Genomic DNA, 21,192 nt, shown 5'->3' on the forward strand with positions numbered 1-21,192 from the left:
TTTGTAGATTGTTGTCATTCCCCTGCCACCTGCGATTAGCCGCAGTTCGCTAGGTACGGTGGTGCGAATGAGGTTCAATAAACACGTGTACATACGGGACAGACCCTGCGGGTGCCATGGGTTAACTGCTGTTGTGCCAGGCTAGGTGCAGGTCACGGGACAGACCCTGCAGGTGCCATGGGTTGACCTGCTGCTGTGCCAGGCTAGGTGCAGGAGGAGGTCACGGGACAGACCCTGCAGGTGCCATGGGTTGACCTGCTGCTGTGCCAGGCTAGGTGCAGGGGGAGGATGTCACGTGACAGACCCTGTGGGTACCATGGGTTGTGTTGCTGTGCCAGGCTAGGTGCAGGAGGAGGTCACGGGACAGACCCTGCAGGTGCCCATGGGTTGTACTTCTGCTGTGCCAGGCTAGGTGCAGGGGGAGGATGTCACGTGACAGACCCTGTGGGTACCATGGGTTGTATTGCTGTGCCAGGCTAGGTGCAGGAGGAAGTCACAGAACAGACCCTGCAGGTGCCATGGGTTGGCTGACTGAGATGAGCGGTAGATGCACCACCACCACAACCACCTGTGCCCCCCTACTGTGCCAACTCGCTGCGCTTTATCCGCCCGGTGCTCCGCTCGTTGTTGTGAGCGTCGCCCCTCCGCCCTCCGTTGTTGTTGCTGCAGTGGCGACTGCCTCCGACTGCCCAGTAGCCTCACTGTGCACCTAGCCTGGCACTGCCCAGTAGCAGCAGCGTCATTCACGAGACTCCAAAAAAGACAAAGATCCCCCGTGTAGCCTGTAACAGACTGCAGGGGCAAGTGGCTTTTAGCGAGCAGCGTCCTATGAATTCATAATAAAGGTGTTTGGGTTAGATCGCGTTATTTACAAATGTGTCGTAACCCTCCACCACCCGACACGGCCAAACAGTAAAAAAATGGGTCACGTTTACAAAGGACAAAATAGTTCACCACTTTAGCCCACCGGTGTGTTGTTGAAGAGCGAATCAACATCATTTAAAATTTGAGTACTTTGACGTTTCGCTGGTAATTACATCCAGCATCAATCGGGCAATTCGCCAGAATGGTAAAGCCCTCGCTATGAAGTCCACCGGTACTCTGGCACACACAGAGCGGGTGGGTGGCCAGCACCACGCCCGCCCGGCCGCCTTTGTCTTCCCAAAGTGGCGACGTTTACTACGCCAGACGCACACCATGGAACCAGGTAAACACTTACCCCCTCCCTTCCACCCTGGCGCGTTGAGGCTCCAAATGACTCGGGGTACAAACTGAAAGAGGAAGTGGAAGAACGCTCGCTCGCTATCTCTCTGTGTCTCTGTCTCTCTCTGTGTCTCTGTTTGTCTCTCTGTCTCTCTGTGTGTCTCTCTGTGTCTCTGTTTCTCTGTGTCTCTGTCTCTCTGTGTCTCTGTCTCTGTTTGTCTCTCTGTGTCTCTGTCTCTCTGTTTGTCTCTCTGTGTCTCTGTCTCTGTTTGTCTCTCTGTGTCTCTGTCTCTCTGTGTCTCTGTCTCTCTGTTTGTCTCTCTGTGTCTCTGTCTCTCGCTATATTCCGAGGCAGAGACAGAGGCAGGTGAAGGGTTAGAGGTGAGAGAGAGACAGCGGGATGGAGACACCTGGAGCTTAAACTCCAGCCGAGGAAGAGGAACTTCGCTCGTAGCTTTGTGCTCTCATTTGTGGTGAGTCCCCGTGTGGGAATCTGTGGTGAGTTTGTGTGTGTCTGTGTGGACCTCTGTGAGTCTATAGGTCTCTCTTGTGTGTGGGGATTTGTGATAATAATCTGTGGTGAGTTTGTGTGTGTCTGTGGTGAGGTTGTGTGTGTCTGTGTGGACCTCTGTGAGTCTATAGGTCTCTCTCGTGTGTGCGGGGATTTGTGATAATAATCTGTGGTGAGTTTGTGTGTGTCTGGTGAGTTTTCGTGTGTCTGTGTGGATCTCTGTGAGTCTATGGGTCTCTCTCTGGTGTGTGTGGGGATTTGTGATAATAATCTGTGGTGAGTTTGTGTGTGTCTGTGGTGAGTTTGTGTGTGTCTGTGTGGACCTCTGTGAGTCTATGGGTCTCTCTTGTGTGTGGGGATTTGTGATAATAATCTGTGGTGAGTTTGTGTGTGTCTGTGGTGAGTTTGTGTGTGTCTGTGTGGACCTCTGTGAGTCTATAGGTCTCTCTCGTGTGTGCGGGGATTTGTGATAATAATCTGTGGTGAGTTTGTGTGTGTCTGTGGTGAGTTTGTGTGTGTCTGTGGTGAGTTTTCGTGTGTCTGTGTGGATCTCTGTGAGTCTATGGGTCTCTGGTGTGTGTGGGGATTTGTGATAATAATCTGTGGTGAGTTTGTGTGTGTCTGTGGTGAGTTTGTGTGTGTCTGTGTGGACCTCTGTGAGTCTATAGGTCTCTCTCGTGTGTGCGGGGATTTGTGATAATAATCTGTGGTGAGTTTGTGTGTGTCTGTGGTGAGTTTGTGTGTGTCTGTGTGGACCTCTGTGAGTCTATGGGTCTCTCTCTGTGTGTGTGGGGATTTGTGATAATAATCTGTGGTGAGTTTGTGGGTGTCTGTGGTGAGTTTGTGTGTGTCTGTGTGGACCTCTGTGAGTCTATAGGTCTCTCTCGTGTGTGCGGGGATTTGTGATAATAATCTGTGGTGAGTTTGTGTGTGTCTGTGGTGAGTTTGTGTGTGTCTGTGTGGACCTCTGTGAGTCTATGGGTCTCTCTGTGTGTGTGTGGGGATTTGTGATAATAATCTGTGGTGAGTTTGTGGGTGTCTGTGGTGAGTTTGTGTGTGTCTGTGTGGACCTCTGTGAGTCTATGGGTCTCTCTCTGGTGTGTGGGTATTTGTAGTTAGTCTGTGTGGGAATCTGTGATGGGAATCTGGTGAGCTTGTGCGGGTCTGTGGGTGTCTTGAGTCTCTAAACGGGCGCGGCACAGGCTAAAGTAGAGATGGAGTGACGTGGTACAGGAGGATGTGGAGCTGAGTGGACTTGCCGATGACTGGTACCAGCGGTGTCAAGATCGGCCTCTGTGGAGGAGGCTCGTGAAGGACGCTACTGGGCAGTTTGAGGCAGTCGCCCTCCAGCAACAACGAAGGGCGGAGGAGCGACGCTCACAACAATGAGCGGTCTGCCGGGTGGCTAAAGCACAGCAAGTTGGCACAGTAGGGGGCACAGGTGGTGCATCAGCCAATCATCTCAGTCAGTCGACCCGTGGCACCTGGGTCTGCCCCGTGACCTCCTGCCAGCGGGCGTTCGACACTTCACGTGGCCTCAGGGTGCACATAGCCTGGCACAAGCGTCGTGGTGACGTCACCGCCACTTAGTGGCGAATGGCGGTTGTTGTTGTTGTTGTGTGTCTGGATCTTTGTGCGAGTCTGTGGGTCTCTGTGCAAGTCTGTGGGACTCACAGTCTATGTGTCTCTGTGTATGTCTGTCGGTATCTGTGTTTGTCTATTGGTATCTGTCTGAGTCTGTGGGTCTCTATGCGATTCTGTCGGTCTATATGTGTGTCTGTGGATCTGTGTGTGTGTTTGGGTCTTTGTGTGAGTCTGTGGGTCTCTGTGTTTATGGGTTTCTGTGTGTGTGCGCGCGTCTGTCTATGGGTCTCTGTGCGAGTCTGTGCGTCTCTGTATGAGTCTGTAGGTCTCTGTGTGAGTCTGTGCGTCTCTGTATGAGTCTGTGGGTCTCTGTGTGAGTCTGTGCGTCTCTGTATGAGTCTGTGGGTCTCTGTGTGAGCCTGTAGGTCTCTGTGTGAGGATGTGGGTCTCTGTGTGAGTCTGCGGGTCTCTGTGGGTCTCTCTATGCATCTGTAGGTCTCTGTGTGAGTCTGTGGGTCTCTGTATAGTCAGTGGGTCTCTGTGTGAGCCCGTAGGTCTCTGTGTGAGGATGTGGGTCTCTGTGTGAGTATTGTTATAGTGCAGTGTGTAGTCGTGTAGTGTACAGTGTAGTGTAGTGTATAGTAGTGTAGTGTATAGTAGTGTAGTGTATAGTAGTGTAGTATTGTAGTGTATAGTAGTGTAGTGTATAGTAGTGTAGTGTATAGTAGTGTAGTATTGTAGTGTATAGTAGTGTAGTGTATAGTAGTGTAGTGTATAGTAGTGTAGTGTATAGTAGTGTATAGTAGTGTAGTATTATAGTGTATAGTAGTGTAGTGTATAGTAGTAGTCTTTAGTGTGCAGTGTATAATAGTGTATAGAGTATTGTTATAGTGCAGTGTGTAGTCGTGTAGTGCACAGTGTAGTGTATAGTAATGTATAGTAGTGTAGTATTGTAGTGTATAGTAGTGTATACTAGTGTATAGTAGTGTAGTGTATAGTAGTGTAGTATTGTAGTGTATAGTAGTGTAGTGTGTAGTGTATAGTAGTGTAATGTATAGTAGTGTATAGTATAGTATTGTAGTGTATAGTAGTGTAGAATTGTAGTGTATAGTAGTGTGTAGTGTATAGTAGTGTAATGTATAGTAGTGTATAGTATAGTAGTGTAGTGTATAGTGTATAGTATTGTAGTGTATAGTAGTGTAGAATTGTAGTGTATAGTAGTGTAGTGTATAGTAGTGTAGTGTATAGTAATGTATTGTAGTGTAGTATTGTAGTGTATAGTAGTGTAGTATTGTAGTGTATAGTAGTGTAGTGTATAGTAGTGTAGTGTATAGTAATGTATTGTAGTGTAGTATTGTAGTGTATAGTAGTGTAGTAGTGTAGTGTATAGTAGTGTAGTGTATAGTAGTGTAGTGTATAGTGTAGTATTGTAGTGTATAGTAGTGTAGTATTGTAGTGTATAGTAGTGTAGTATTGTAGTGTATAGTAGTGTAGTGTATAGTGTAGTGTAGTATTGTAGTGTATAGTGTAGTATTGTAGTGTAGTATTGCAGTGTATAGTAGTGGTGTATAGTAGTGTAGTATTGTAGTGTATAGTTGTGTAGTATTGTAGTGTATAGTAGTGTAGTATTGTAGTAATAGTAGTGTAGTATTGTAGTGTATAGTAGTGTATAGTTGTGTAGTATTGTAGTGTATAGTAGTGTAGTATTGTAGTGTATAGTTGTGTAGTATTGTAGTGTATAGTAGTGTAGTATTGTAGTGTATAGTAGTGTAGTGTATAGTAGTGTAGTATTGTAGTGTATAGTTGTGTAGTATTGTAGTGTATTCATAATAAAGGTTTTTGGGTTAGATCGCGTTTATTTATAAATGTGTCGTAACCCTCCACCACCATCAGGAGTTAAACGGATGAAATTGATATCTTCACTGGCGTTCCTCAAAAGGTGCAGAGATTCAAAGGTAATACCAAACGCAGTTAAAATAACACATCACATAAAGTCTTCTAAAGCTAACCAAATACTACACAAAGCTAGCGAATTATTATTAATAGAGAGAATACAGCACAATAGGAGTGAATTATCTTACATTTCGGAATCGCTAAAGCAGTTACACTTAGATATAAGCAATAGTGTATCTATGCATTATTGGAATATAATCGATAACATAACACAACAATCGGCTGACAATGTGTTTAAACTAGCACAAACTAACCAAATTAATAAATTTTCTAGACTACATAATAAACAAATCCCTACTGAAAACCAAAAATGTAAAAACAAAACTGTACTGAACTTGACCAACACTGTATTAACCGGTGACATGGTCTCTATCCTTTCTAAAGGCCTTAACTTTGCCGTTACCCCACGCACAATTCCAGTGGATGAGATAATTGCTGAGGTAGAATCAGCAGTTAGGCTCCTTCCACATAATGAGGCAGAGATGACTAGACATGAGGTTGCTAAAATAATTGAGAATAGCAAAGTTCCAAAAGTAAATATTAGCTCTAACGAGGCAAAAGCCTTAAGAGAGCTGCGTGTAAATAAGGATATCCAAATCCTAGCAGCTGATAAAGGCCGCACTACTGTAGTGATGTCACGAGCCGATTATGATAATAAAATGAGAAATTTACTAGAGGAAAGTACCTACATTAAAATTAAACGAGATCCAACTAATACTTTAGAACGTAAGACCACTGCAATAATTGCAAATTCATTAATCCCTAAAAATGAGCAATACCTAATTAAGCCAAGGGCCTCAAAACCACCTAGACTCTATGGGCTACCAAAGATTCATAAAATCGGCATCCCATTACGACCCATAGTCAGTACAATTGGCTCTGCCACATATCAATTGGCAAAATATATAACCAAACAAATACAGCCCTACATCGGTAAGACATCTTCATTCATAAAAAATTCAGAACATCTTGTGAATGTGATTAAAGATATTAAACTTACTCCTGATGATATTCTGGTAAGTTTTGATGTTATTTCTCTATTCACTAAGGTTCCAGTGGACGAATCGCTTAAATTACTTGATACACTAGTAAAGAATACCGGTTTACAAAAAGATATTCTGAAACTTGCTGGCCATTGTTTAAATAACACTTACTTCTTATGGAGAGGGGATTTCTTTAAACAAAAGGAAGGAGCAGCAATGGGTTCTCCTTTATCCCCTGCTATAGCAAATTTGTACATAGAAAACTTTGAAATAAGAGCACTTGCCTCGAGCACATTAAAACCATCCTTTTGGTTTAGGTATGTGGATGACACTTTGGTTGTCTGGCCACATGGTAAAGATACACTTAATGATTTTCTAAATCATCTCAATGCACAAAACCCGGCCATCCAGTTCACCATGGAAATGGAGGTGAATAACACACTCCCATTCCTAGATATTTTGCTTGGACATGGCCTAAACGGTAAAATAACACACAGCGTTTACAGAAAGCAAACGCACACTGATGCCTATCTGAATGCAGAATCACATCATCATCCAGCTCAAAAATCCTCTCTTATCAAGACGCTCGTACATCGGGCGAAAACAGTGTCAGATGGTGAGAGTCTAGTGAGAGAGATTAAACACGTTAAAGACGCACTACGACAGAATGGCTATAATAATGCTCAAATTAACAGAGCACTGAATGTCAAATCACGATCGCAAAGCAATACTACTGAAAGCGACCAGATTGTTAAAACAATAAAAATTCCATATATCTCAGGAGTAACTGACAAATTAGCCCGTGTTCTGCAAAAGCAAAACATTACAGTAAGATTTGGTACAGTACACAAAATTCAAAAACTAGTATCTTGCACTAAAGATGCATTACCTGAACTATCAACAGAAGGTGTATATCGGATTAATTGTTCATGTGGCAGCTGCTACATTGGGCAGACGGGACGTAACATCAGCGTAAGACTAATAGAACATCAGAGAAATATTAAATTATCTCAAACACAACTGTCGGCAGTGGCAGAACATGCTTGTCAACAAGGACACTCAATTGATTTTGACAATGTTGCAGTGGTGTGTAAAACGAATTATTACTGGCAAAGACTAATTAGAGAATCCATTGAAATTGAGAGGAACAAAAATAACTTTAATCGCTCTGACAGCTACCGGCTTAGTGCGGCCTGGAAGCGTATTATTAAATAATACACATTACATTTAAAGAATTACTAATCTACAACTCATTACTAATCATAACCAATGACTGATTACTAATCGATTATATAATTACAATACCCCCCCCTCCGCCTCTAATCACTGCACCTGATATGAGTTAAGTGATGACGTCACCCTGCTGCTCTATATAAAGACCGGGAGCAAGCGAGGGCTTTACCATTCTGGCGAATTGCTTGATGATGCTGGATGTATTTACCAGCGAAACGTCGTACTCAAACTGTAAATGTGGATTAACTCTTCAACACACCGGTGGGCTGAAGTAGTGAATTATTTGTCTTTTGTCAACGTGACACTTTTTTTTTGCTGATTGGCCATGTCGGGTGGTGGAGGGTTACGACACATTTATAAATAAACGCGATCTAACCCAAAAACCTTTATTATGAATAATATTGGTCGCGAAAGCCTACGTGTTAAACATTGTAGTGTATAGTAGTGTAGTATTGTAGTGTATAGTAGTGTAGTATTGTAGTGTTTTGTTGTGTAGTATTGTAGTGTATAGTAGTGTAGTATTATAGTGTATAGTAGTGTAGTGTATAGTAGGGGCAAGTGCTGTTAGTAGTGAGCAGAAGCACCTAACACAAAGATCCTCCGTGTAGCATCTATGAAGGACCAAACTGTAGATGACGGGATTTGTCGCCAGCACCACGCCCGACCACCTTTGTCTCCCCAGTGGCGATGTTTGCACACCGCACCAGGTACTCATGTGAGGTTGAGTCGACCTAGGGGAGGCCCACGATTGGTTCAAATAATCGTCACCGGTGTTATCCGTGAGCGGAAATCGAACCCGGGTCGCCAGGTTCAAAGCGCAGCGCACTAACTGCGATACTACCGCTCCCCACAACAACCGCCATTTGCCACTAAGTAGCGGTGACGTCACCACGACGGTTGTGCCAGGCTATGTGCACCCTGAGGCCACGTGAAGTGTCGAACGCCCTCATTACAGGAGGTCACGGGGCAGACCCAGGTGCCACGGGTCGACTGACTGAGATGATTGGCTGATGCACCACCTGTGCCCCCTACTGTGCCAACCTGCTGTGCTTTAGCCACCCGGCAGACCGCTCATTGTTGTGAGCGTCGCTCCTCCGCCCTTCGTTGTTGCTGGAGGGCGACTGCCTCCAACTGCCCAGTAGCGTCCTTCACGAGCCTCCTCCACAGAGGCCGATCTTGACACCGCTGGTACCAGTCATCGGCAAGTCCACTCAGCTCCACATCCTCCTGTACCACGTCACTCCATCTCTACTTTAGCCTGTGCCGCGCCCGATTAGCCCCCTCTATCTGGCCGAACAAAAGCTGTTTGGGTATATGGTGACTGGGCATGCAGGCTACATGTTCCAGCCAACGCAGCCTTGCCCGCCGGAGGAGCTCACCGATGGGACCTTGCCCAGATCTTTCAAGGATTTGTGAGCTCCTCACACAATCCAGCCTGGTTAAACCCAGGATGGATTGTAAGCAGGCTAGCCTAAATGTTTCTAATCGTCGAAGATGCGCCATTAGGGGGGTCCACGTTTCGCAAGCATAGAGATGGGAGGGAATAACCGTGGCCGAGAAGACCTGAAGCTTTGTGTGGAGCGACAGACCAGGTAGCTTCCACACAGCGTTACGCAACCGATGAAAATATATTGCCGCTCGACTGATTCGGAGTGAGACCTCTGCTGTCAAACTGGAGCCAGTCATAAGCACACTGCCCAGGTATGGGAAACTCTCCACTCTCTCCACAACTGCCCCATCACCGATTGGGAGTTGTTGGGGTGGAGTGTCCAATGGTACAAAATACCCAGGCAGGTGCTTAGTTATGGTGGGGCTGATGGTAGGCCCCATCTCTTAGTGGCACGCTCCAGTCTCAGCAGCAGCATCTCCAACTCCTCCTCTGAGTGAGCAGCAATTACCAGATCATCAGCATACATAGCGTGGTTGAGCAATAGGGAGTCATCCCTTGACTGCACCCATGCATCGATCAACCTCGCATTATATCCATACCCAATGGAAATTCCTCCGGTACAGCTATTGATGGCTTCATGAACTACGTGGTCAAAATAGATGTTAAATAATGTGGGAGCCAGAGGACATCCCTGTCGCACCACAAGGTGTACAGGGAATGGCTCTGAATCCCGGCCACGTAGTTTCAACCAGGCCCGCTCACCATCATGAAGATCCTTAATGATCGTGAGCAGATGGTCAGGAACTCTGAAAGCACAAACAACAACCCAGAGCTCAGGCCTACTGATGGTATCATAGGCCTTTACCAGGTCGATAAAGCAGAGATGTAGGTCTTTTTGGAATTCTGTACACCTCTGCTGTTGCAGACGGACAGAAAATATAGCATCTGTGCAGGACCGCCCTTTCCTGAAACCGCAATGGGGCTCCGCAAGCCTCTCCTCAGCGTGCCTGGCAAGGCGATGTTGAATAATCCCTGCCAGGACCTTTTCCGGCACACTGAGGAATAAGATGCCCCTGTAGTTGTTACAGTCTGTGCGGTCCCCCTTCTTAAAGAGGGGGACCACCAGGGCATCCTTCCAATCCTGCGGAACCCATCCAGTCGGCCAGACTGTTGTTATGATGTCATATAGGGCAGTCTGTGCACAAACGCCACCCTCCCTCAGCATTTCGCTTGGGAGATCATCTCTGCCTGGTGCCTTTCCTGGTCTCAGACTCTGGATTGCCTTCAGAACTTCCTCAACAGATGGCACCTCAGCCAGACAATCACAGGGGGTGACTTCTTCCAATATTTGAGACACCGCAGACTCAGCAGGGTCATCCCCACTTTGTGCCACGATGTTTTCCTGAGTGAGGGATGTCCCCTCCCTCAGGACCTCACAGAAATGCTCAGCAAATTTGCAAACCTGTTCCTGGGGGTCGGCATTGGATCACCATTCTTTGCTCAAATGATGGTAATAGGTTGGGCGCTGCAGGTAACTTTTTTGATGGAGTTAAAGAGTGATTGGTGATCACACACAACAACAACAACAACACAGACACACAGACAAACACAGAGACACACACAGACACTCACAAACACAAAGACAAAGATCCCCCGTATAGCCTTAACAGACTGTAGGGGCAAGTGCTGTTAGCGAGCACCTATAAAGGCCGGCACGGCACATGAGGGGGTGGTTGGCCAACACTACGCCCGGCCAACTTTGTTTCCCTAGCAGCGATGTTGACACATCGCACCAGGTACTCATTTGAGGCTGAGTCGACCTAGGGGAGACCCAGGACCGGTTCAGATAATCGTCACTGGTGTTGGCCGTGAGCGGAAATCGAACCCGGGTCGCCAGGTTCATAGCGCAGTGTAGCGCTGACCGCTACACTGCTGCTCCCCACACAAACACACACACAGACACACACACCGACACACACATACACAGACACACACACAGACACACACACATACACACACACACAGACACACATACACAGACACACACACAGACACACAACACAGACACACATACACAGACACACACACACAGACACACACACACATACACACATACACACACAGAGACACACACACACAGACACACACACAGACACGCATACACAGACACACACAGACACACACACATACACACACACACACACACAGACACACACACATACACACACACACAGACACACACAGACACACACACACACACGGGGTGACCCTCACGGAACCGTGCGAAATGAAAACACAGCAACAACTCAAGGGGCCCCTTTTGCCATCTCGTGGTGTGCGCGGTGCGTTGCTCAGGACAAACGAACTGAAGATGCCCATCGGATCATCATCATCATCATGATAAGAAGAAGCGGAAGTTGGTGGTTGGTGGCGGTGGTGGTCTCCGAACGGGGGAAGATGCTCGCGGCCGTGCTGGCGCTGTGCTGCTGTGCCAGATTGGTGGCTGCGGTAAGAGAAGGGGGGGAGGGAGGGGTTGATGATCATGATAATGATGATGGTCACTGCTATCAGTAGGTGACCATCATCATCATTGAGGGCGCCACGGTGGCGAGAGAAATGTTAATCTCCTCTCCTGGTGTACAGGAGGTCGTGGCTTCGATCCCGTGACCCTGACGATGCTTGCTGTTGCTGCTGTATATTTGAAGTCTGCGTCTCTCTCTCACCGTGGTAGTCACTGCGTGGATTTTAGCCACATCTGGTAAGATAAAAGTAATTTTATTTTTCATAGATTTTAGTTTAGAACTCCTTGGCGGTTCCACAATCCAGTGGATATCTAAACTATAAACGAAACTATTTTTTTGTTTACCAGGTGGAAGGCCCCACTGAGCCATGTAGCTCTTTATCAGAAGCGGTACCCGGCCATCACATTTAATGATAGCAGCTCAACCAAGTGGCTGATATCATCATCGTGTTGAAACGTATCACAGCAGTCAAACACTCTAGCGCATAGAGATACACAGAGGCCCATAGAGATACATACAGACCCATATAGATACATAGAGACCCATATAGATACATAGAGCCATATAGATACACAGAGACCCATAGAGATACATACAGACCCATATAGATACATAGAGACCCATATAGCTATATAGAGCCATATAGATACACAGAGACCCATATAGATACACAGAGACCCATATAGATACATAGAGACCCATATAGATACATACAGAACCATATAGATACACAGAGACCCATAGAGATACATACAGACCCATATAGATACATAGAGACCCATATAGATACACAGAGACCCATAGAGATACATACAGACCCATATAGATACATAGAGACCCATATAGATACATCCAGACACATATAGATACCCATAGAGATACATACATACCCATATGGATACATAAATACCCGTATAGATACACAGAGACCCATATAGATGTTGTAGAGGAGTAAAATGGGGACGTGACGTCATGTGTACCATCCAGTGCGATGACGTCATGGAACGTGACGTCTTGTGCGCTGGGCGGCTCGATTACGTCATGTCTCCTCTAGTATTTAAGGGGGACCCCGTGATGAAAGCGGGGTCACTGTGGGAACGGGTCGAGTGAGAAGGGTGGAAAGGGAACCAGGGGTAGAGAGGGATCGAGTGGAGAGTCTGGAGTGAAGTCGGTGGTAGCCGCAGGAGGTGCTGCTCTTCCCGGTCGGTGGGGTTGGCAAATTCCTGCATCCGACTCGAGAGAGAGAGACCGGAGCTAGCCGAGCTGGACCAGGACTTAGTGTAGGACCCCTAGCCTCTGGGAGTCGTCACACCCTTCGTGTATTGTAATAATTTCAATAAGCCCTTGGCGAAAGCCCTTACCTTCCAAGCCGTATCCGAGTCCTCGTCGGGAACTCCTCAACATAGATACACAGAGATCCATAGAGATACATAGAGACCCATATAGATACATAGAGACCCATATAGATACACAGAGACCCATATAGATACATAGAGACCCATATAGATACACAGAGACCCATATAGATACATAGAGACCCATATAGATACACAGAGACCCATACAGACACAGAGACCCATACAGACACAGAGACCCATATAGATACGCAGAGACCCATATAGATACATAGAGACCCATATAGACACATAGAGACCCATATAGATACACAGAGATCCATGTAGATACACAGAGATCCATATAGATACATCGAGACCCATATAGATACATCGAGACCCATATCGTTACAGAGAGCCATAGAGATACATAGAGACCCGTATAGATACACAGAGACCCATATAGATACATAGAGACCCATAGAGATACATATAGACCCATAGAGATACATAGAGACCCATAGAGATACACAGAGACCCATAGAGATACATAGAGACCCATAGAGATACATAGAGACCCATATAGATACACAGAGACCCATATAGATACACAGAGACCCATATAGATACACAGAGACCCATATAGATACATAGAGACCCATATAGATGCATAGAGACCCAGAGACCCACAGAGACCCACAGAAACCCACAGGGACCCACAGAGGTCCAGAGACTCATCGTTGCCCTCAGTCCCTCGGGGTTTGAGGATGACGTCCATCAGGGTTTGTTGGTGGCGCGGGAGTCAAATTCTGGATCCGCAGATCTTTGGGCATTGAGGACACCGCGGTGGCGGTCCCAGCTGCAAGTGGAAATCCGCGGTGCCAGGTCGGCTTCCTCTTCCTTTCTTCTTCGGCGGCGATCCGCTTCGCCACTGAGACTTTTGGTCTCCGAGTGGAGCCCGCGGCCTGGTGGTGGATGCAGCGGCGCCACCCTTAGGAGAGGTTCGGCAGCCCGCTGCTCCTGCCAGTCTCTGGGGCTGATTTTTCCGCGCTCCAGGGAGGACGCTGAGGGCATCCTTGAAACCGCTGCCTTTGTCCTCCCCTCATCCGCTGACCATCGGAGAGCCTTCGGAGAAAAGGATCTGGCCGGGTGAAGGCGCTTCTCAGGCGTGCGGATGCAGTGAGTGGCCGGTCCGTCGGAGTTGTTTTGTTGTTGTTGTTGCTTCAATGCCGGTGGTGTCGGCTTTGGAGGAGGACACTCGCCTCGGTGCAGCGATCCTGCCACTCGATCCCCTGGAATTGGCGAAGGCAGCGCTGATGGAGGCGCTCGAGCGTAGTGACGTGGCCCCCGGTAGCGTGTCCACGTTTCGCCGCAGCCTAAAGGAGCGTCGGGACGACGACGGCCCTCGGTAAACGAGGAGCTTTTTTCTCGTCCTTCGGAGATCTCCGTCATTGAAGACGGCTCCTGGCGCAGTTTGTAGAAGGTGGCGCTGCCGCACCGGACTCTGCGTTGGATCTCCTCGTCGACGAGAGATGGCTACCGACGTGAGAGAATTACTCCACGTATTGAAATGCCTCTCCATCGATAGTTGGGGAGGGGGGGGGGTTGTTTGGCTCGTTGTTGGATGGCGGTTCATGGAGGACCTTGGTTTTGGTGATGTTCCAGGTCAAGCCAAGTCTCCTGTATGCAGAGTTGAACACATGGAGGGTCGTCTGGATGTTCCACGCAGAGTGAGCCACCACGCAGAAGTCGTCCGCCAACTGCAGGTCAAGGATATCCTTTGTGGGCCAGCTTCTTCTTTGCCCGAAAACGTCCGAGGTTGAAGAACTTCCCTTCCAGACGGTTTACCGGATGCTGACACCAGATGGAAGGCCGCCGTCGACAAGGAGGGTGACCATCGCCGTACGTAGCTGGTGAATGAGCTGGGGGCGATCACGCAATGCTGTCTGACGCCCGTTCGGATTTGAAAGGCATCCGCATCAGATCCCCCACTCGGTACAGTGGCAGTCGAAGACGGCGGAGGATACTCCAAAGGGCTTCCCGGTTGAGGGAGTCAAGTGCGTTCGTTAGGTCGATGAATGCCGAGAACAGTTCTTGACGCCGCTCGTGACACTTATTTTTAATCTGTCGGGCCGCGAAAACCAAATCTGCAGTGCCCTGGGATGTTCAGAATCCGCTCCGTGCCTCCGACAGGACCTTCTCAGCAAACAGGACTCAGGCGATTGACCAGCATGCGGGCCAGGCTCTGTCCTGCAATGGACAACAGGGAGATCCCCCCCTGTAGTTTCCACATCGAGACTTGTCACCCCTTCTTGAAGATTGTTACGACGGCCGCCGGGGAGGTCTTCTTCGTGCCAGATCCGGATGGATCAGCTTGTGGAGCCTTGAAGTGAGCAGTTGGCTGCCAACTTTGAAGACTTCAGCTGGGATGCCGTCCGGACTGCATGCTCTGTTGGACTTCGTCTGCTTGATGGCCACGCCCCAGCTCACCAGCGGTTGGTGGCTCGCTGAGGTGGTGCTCTGTGGGATGTTGCGGTAAAGGCTCGGAGGGTTTCCCTGTTCGAAACTGCTCTTTGCAGCATTTGATGGATTGCATGTGTCTGTGTGTGTGTCTGTATCTGTATGTGAGCGGTAGTGTAGCGGTTAGCGCTGCGCTATGAACCTGGCGACCCGGGTTCGATTCCCACTCACGGCCAGCACCAGTGACGATTATCTGAACCCGTCGCGGGCCTCCCCTACGTCGACTCAGCCTCAAATGAGTACCTGGTATAGTGTAATAAGCATAGCCACTTGGGAGACAAAGGCGGTCGGGCGTGGTGCTGGCCACCCACCCCTCGTGTGCCACAATGCCGGTAGCCTTCATAGGTGCTGCTGCTCGCTAACAGCACTTGCCCCAACAGTCTGTTACAGACTACATGGGGGATCTTCTTCTTTGTTTTTGCTTTAATGACGACAATGATGGAGTGTGACGACCTCATAACAACAAAGTTACATACTCACGTAAAGGTCTAATACAATGCACCCCTTTCCTGCCACCCACAGACACCAACAGAGTCTCCGTGTCTTCATGGATTCCACCACGTGGAAAAAACTGACATTTGCTGTGAGCTGTGCAAGCCAGGTAAGGGCAGAGCCAAAAACGAAATAGTGCAGTCACGGCATTAAAGTAAGCAGCGCTGTCGTAGACCAAAAACAGTTGCCGTTTTTGAGGCGTGCATTTGTGGACAACGGTGGCTAGGGAGATGTTGACCACCTCGCCTAGTGTGCAGGAAGTAGTGGGTTCGATTCCATGCCCCTGGCAATGCGCTGCTGCTGTGTATTTGAAGCCAGCGTCTCTCTCTCATCATGACCACGGTGGCTAGGAGATGTTAACTACCTCGCCTTGTATACAGGAGGTTGTGGCTTCGATTCCCTGACCCTGACGATGCGTTGCTGCTGTGTATTTGGAATTTGCGTCTCTCTCGATGCAGTCAGTTGCGTCGAGTTCCAGACACGATTCGCCGATAACCAAATTCGTGAATAACGAGGTGGATGACGATGATGATGATGTTTGTTTGTTTTGCACCTCTCGTCTCTTGCAGGGCAATACTTGATAAATGAATGCACGGAAAACAAAGGCCCCTCGACCTGTGGGGACTGTCCTAACGGATTCTACACGGCCGTAGCAAACTACCTATCAGGATGTTTGAAATGCAAGCCCTGTGAAAAAAGTAACAACCACTTCCCTTGTGTCTTTATCAATTAGGATTGGCGTTCCTCTAAATGTCTGATTTAATTATACGGAAGCGTATACTAGTGTAGTGTGTTGTAGTGTGTAGTAGTGTAGTGTCTATCAGTGTGTCGTAGTTTATAGTAGTGTAATGTGTAGTAGTGTGTTGTAGTGGGTAGTAGTGTAGTGTATAGTGGTGTAGTGTATAGTAGTGTAGTGTGTAGTAGTGTAGTGTGTAGTAGTGTATAGTAGTGTAGTGTGTAGTAATGTATAGTAGTGTATAGCAGTGTAGTGTATAGTAGTGTAGTGGTGTTGTGTATAGTAGTGTAGTGTATAGTAGTGTAGTGTATAGTGGTTTAGTGTATGGTGTAGTTTATAGTGTAGTGTATAGTGCAGTGTATAGTTTAGTGAATAGTGTAGTGTATGGTGCAGTGTAGTGTCGTGTATAGTAGTGGATGGTGTACTATGTCACAGTAACATCGCCACCTCCACGCCCACATGGAGGCCGCTCTCCAATCTTACATTAACATGCAAATTTCTCACATTAACATAACTAGCCCCGCCCAATTCTAGATTTGAAGCTTTCGTGACTGCAAGGATCCATACTCTTTGGTTCTATTCGGTAAAGTCACATAGGTAAAAAAATAAAACAACAAAAATCACGACGTTTCGGCCACAACACAAGCGGCCTTCATCAGGTGAAGGGACCAGACTGTCTCGAAGACTGCGCTGGAGTGAAACAGAGCCAAGCTCAGACCACGGCCTTTAAGCTGTGTGAGAGGGATTAAGGTGCCTTGACAAAGGAATTAGCATAAAAAATTAGCATTTAATTGGCGGACTTAGCATGATGAAAGGTGTAGAGAGGGTGAACATGCGGGTGCACATGCACCTGCATGTGCTGTGAAAGTTTGGGGTACCACTACTTGAAAAAATATACTGTACCATTGAAAATTAGTTTAATGTTTGGTTCGATTTAGAACATCTTTCCAATGGTTGCTTAATTTGAAACCATCTTCTCGGTTGAAATTGTGTCTGTGTTTGTAGATCTGAATTGCCTCGTGAACAAATCTCTGATAAAAACCCGTGGGTTTGCAAAGAACCTTGGTATCGGAGAAAATTATATCATGATCACCCACAGCGTTGTAACAGTGATCAGCTACGGCAGAAAAATTGGCGGACTTAGCATGCATGTGCACCCGCATGTTCACCCTCTCTACACCTTTCATCATGCTAAGTCCGCCAATTAAATGCAAATTTTTTTATGCTAATTCCTTTGTCAAGGCACCTTAATCCCTCTCACACAGCTTAAAGGCCGTGGTCTGAGCTTGGCTCTGTTTCACTCCAGCGCAATCTTCGAGACAGTCTGGTCCCTTCACCTGATGAAGGCCGCTTGTGTTGTGGCCGAAACGTCGTGATTTTTGTTGTTTCATTTTTTTACCTACGTGACTTTACCGAATAGAACCAAAGATTATAGCCCCGCCCACTTCGTTTATGACCCTTGGGCTACACCCATTTTGAACCTTTTCAAACAGTCTGCCTCAGCAGCTGTCCCCCTCTCTTTTCTTCCTGATGATGAACGCTTGTGTTGTGATCGAAACGTCGTGATATACTATTTGTATTTTATTTTTCTACCTATGTGACTTTACCGAAATAACCAAAGAGTATGGATTCCTGCAGTTACGAAAGCTTCAAATCAAGATTGTTAAAACCCCATAATACAGGTTTATTTTGGGTTAGATCATGTAATTATATAATTGTCGTTAAACCTGCCACTACCAGACACAGCCAATTAGTAAGGTTTTTTTACATAAACAGAACGTGCCAATTCGTTACTAGTACAGCAATAGTGTATGGCGGGGTGTATAGTAGTGTATACTATAGTGTATAGTAGTGTAGTGTATAGTAGTGTCATTAGTGTAGTGTATAGTAGTGTAGTGTATAGTAGTGTAGTGTATAGTAGTGTTATTAGTGTAGTCTATAGTAGTGTAGTGTATAGCAGTGTAGTGTATAGTAGTGTTATTAGTGTAGTGTATAGTGTATAGTATAGTAGTGTAGTGTATAGTGTGTGTAGTGTATGGTGTGTGTAGTGTATAGTAGTGTAGTGTATAGTAGTGTAGTGTATAGTGTGTGTAGTGTATAGTAGTGTAGTGTATAGTGTAGTGGGCTAGAACAGTATACCGTTGTGGTTTAGAGCCAAGCCACAACATTTACAATCTCAGTACCATGACATATAACGAGTAATTACAACCAGCTTCATCACGCAAGAGCCAGATTTGTGGAGAAGTCCTCCTGTTTCGTTCTTTAAATAGAAGTGTAGATGTGATGAACTGCGTGTGGTATTACCTGCGAGTTGTTATCTCCTTCGCCTGGTATGCAGGAGGTCGTAGGTTTGATCCCGTGGCCCTGATGACGCCTGCTGCAGTATATTTTCCGTCTGCGTCTCTCTCACTGTGGTGGTCACCACATGGATTTTTTTGTTTTTTCCCACCGTGTCTTCCTGCACAGATGAGGAAAGTGTCCAGCCTTGCACCGGGAGCTCCAACACGCTGTGCCGATGTAAAGAAGGCTTCCACAAAGAAGACGAGTTCTGCACACGAGTTCCAAGCAATGCAACGCAAACTCCGACCGGTGCACCCAGCGGTAAAACGAACGCAGGCTGAGGTCCCCATGCTCAAGGTGGTTTAGTTAGATGTTGACTACATCGCCTGGTGTGCATGAGGTCGTGGGTTTGATCCCCAACCCTGATGCCTGTTGCCACGGTGTTAGTGTGATACTAGCGCTTCTGATGTTCACAGTTGGCTAAGAACGTTGCAAAATAAGTTCAACACACATACATACACAGGTACCCAAAGACACCAATAGACCCACAGATATCCACACAGACACCCATAGAGACCCACATATTACCACAGTCGGCTACGTACGGTGCGAACGAAGTCCACCGCACGTACAAGCGTACACCCACTCACCCACCCACTCACCAACACCTCCGATTAGCACGGTCGGCTATGTGTGGTGCGGAAGCGGTTTCGGCGTTAATTTAATTTACCATGAGAGGCTTGGATAGCTGCAGTAGCAGCAGCAGCAGCAGAAGCAGCCCTTGTGTTGTTATGAAGACGTCGTTACTCACCGCACACACAGAGAGAAACGCAGCGACATGAACCAGCTGTAGCACTTGACGATACAAAAGTAATATTTACATTTTTAGTTTTTTCACTTCTGGTTTCCATTTCGGATGACGTACACACACACACACGCGCGTGCGTCACGATGTACACCACGTCATGTCACATGCATAATCAGAAATGGAACAGGAAGGCAAATTGATAATGTACGTCATCGTAAACTAAACGGAATTGGGAGACAAACTTACGACGTACATTCACGTATGTGCGTCATCAGACGTATCGGAACGGGAAGACAAACCGATGGACGTACACACACCACGTCACATACGGGAGTTGTTATTGTTGCTGCATTGAGATTCACCGATTGGCCGACCCGATGACACGGCTTTGACACGTTTAACTTTTGCAGCGGCTCCTAGATGATACGTACAGACAAAGATCACCTGTGTAGCCTATAACACACTGTAGGGGCAAGTGCTGTTAGTAGCAAGTAACAGCAGCACCTATGAAGGCCAACACTAGCAAACGAGGGGATGGGTGGCCAGCCGTCTTTGTCTGTTTACGATGTTTACTACACACCGCACTAGGTACTCATTTGAGGCTGAGTCGACCTGGGGGAGGCCCAGGCCCGGTTCAGAAAATCGCTATCACTAAGTGTTGGTGGCCGTGCGCATATACACGCACAGATACACACACATACACACAGACACAGACACGCACACAGACACAGACACGCACACAGACAGACACATGGTACACAGATACAAACACAGACAACAACAACAATTTCCATTCGCCACGAATTGGCCGTGACATCACCGCGGTGCTTGTGTAGCGCCATGAAGTGGTAACTTATCTGCAGTAGCAGACATACGTCAGCAGGGGGTGGTATGTGGGCCGCTAGGGTTCCCCAGACCCCATGAGGGTGGCTGGGGGAATATTCCAGGATCCCCGAGAACATTCTGGAAGGGAGGCGTGGCCAGGGGCGGAGAGACCATGGAGGGTTATAAAAGCCGGACCCTTGAACGGGTTCGGCAATCGTCCTCAAGCCGAAGACAGAAGACCGGGCTTAGAGTAGGACCCGCTGTCCTTCTAAGGGCCGGGACTGAGTTGGCCAGTGGCTGGGACCCGAGTACCTTGGCTGGAGCAGTTCAAATAATCGTCACTGGTTGTTGGCCATGAGCGGGAATCGAACTCGGACCACCGGGTTTGCAGCGAAGCGCGCTAACCGCTAGACTGCCGCTCCCCACACACACACACACATAGACACCAATACAAACACCAATACCCGCCATTCGCCACTAAGTGACGGTGACATCACCTCGGTGCCTGTGTCAGACCAGGTGCACTTTGAGGCCATGTGAAGTGTCGAAGCCTCGCTGGCAGAAGGTCTCGGGACAGACCCAGCAGGTGCCATGGGTTGGCTGACTGAGATAACCAGTAGATGCACCACCAGCTGTACCCCACACTGCGCCAAAGTTGCCGTATTTTAATCCGCCCAGGACTCCGCTCGTTGTTGTGAGTGTCCCTCCTCTGCCCTCCGTTTATGCTGGAGGGCGACTGCCTCCAACTGCCCAGTCACATCCTTCACGAGCCTTCTTCATAGAGGCCAATCTTGACACCGCTGGAACCAGTCATGGAA

General features: G+C 47.6%; 1 protein-coding gene across 3 annotated transcripts in view; it reads left to right on the forward strand.

Annotated features, from left to right (window-relative positions):
- The first annotated feature begins 1,050 nt into the window (after nt 1–1,050).
- Nucleotides 1,051–21,192, forward strand: part of LOC116956965 (aerolysin-like protein) — a 31,915-nt gene continuing 11,773 nt past the window's right edge. For 2 of the 3 annotated variants that reach the window (XM_032978856.2, XM_076054765.1), the window contains exons 1-6: nt 1,051–1,676; nt 5,192–5,253; nt 11,213–11,365; nt 15,756–15,834; nt 16,295–16,423; nt 18,928–19,062. In XM_032978856.2, coding sequence (XP_032834747.2) covers nt 5,203–5,253; nt 11,213–11,365; nt 15,756–15,834; nt 16,295–16,423; nt 18,928–19,062 — 547 coding nt within the window. In that variant the 5' untranslated portion in view covers nt 1,051–1,676; nt 5,192–5,202. The remainder of the gene's footprint in view (nt 1,677–5,191; nt 5,254–11,212; nt 11,366–15,755; nt 15,835–16,294; nt 16,424–18,927; nt 19,063–21,192) is intronic. The other variant, XM_032978857.2, reaches the window with a different exon arrangement.

The sequence above is a fragment of the Petromyzon marinus genome, chromosome 68 (assembly GCF_048934315.1).
Source record: "Petromyzon marinus isolate PM22_M1 ecotype Great Lakes invasive population chromosome 68, UKy_Petmar_22M1.pri1.0, whole genome shotgun sequence".
Lineage (NCBI taxonomy): Eukaryota > Metazoa > Chordata > Hyperoartia > Petromyzontiformes > Petromyzontidae > Petromyzon > Petromyzon marinus.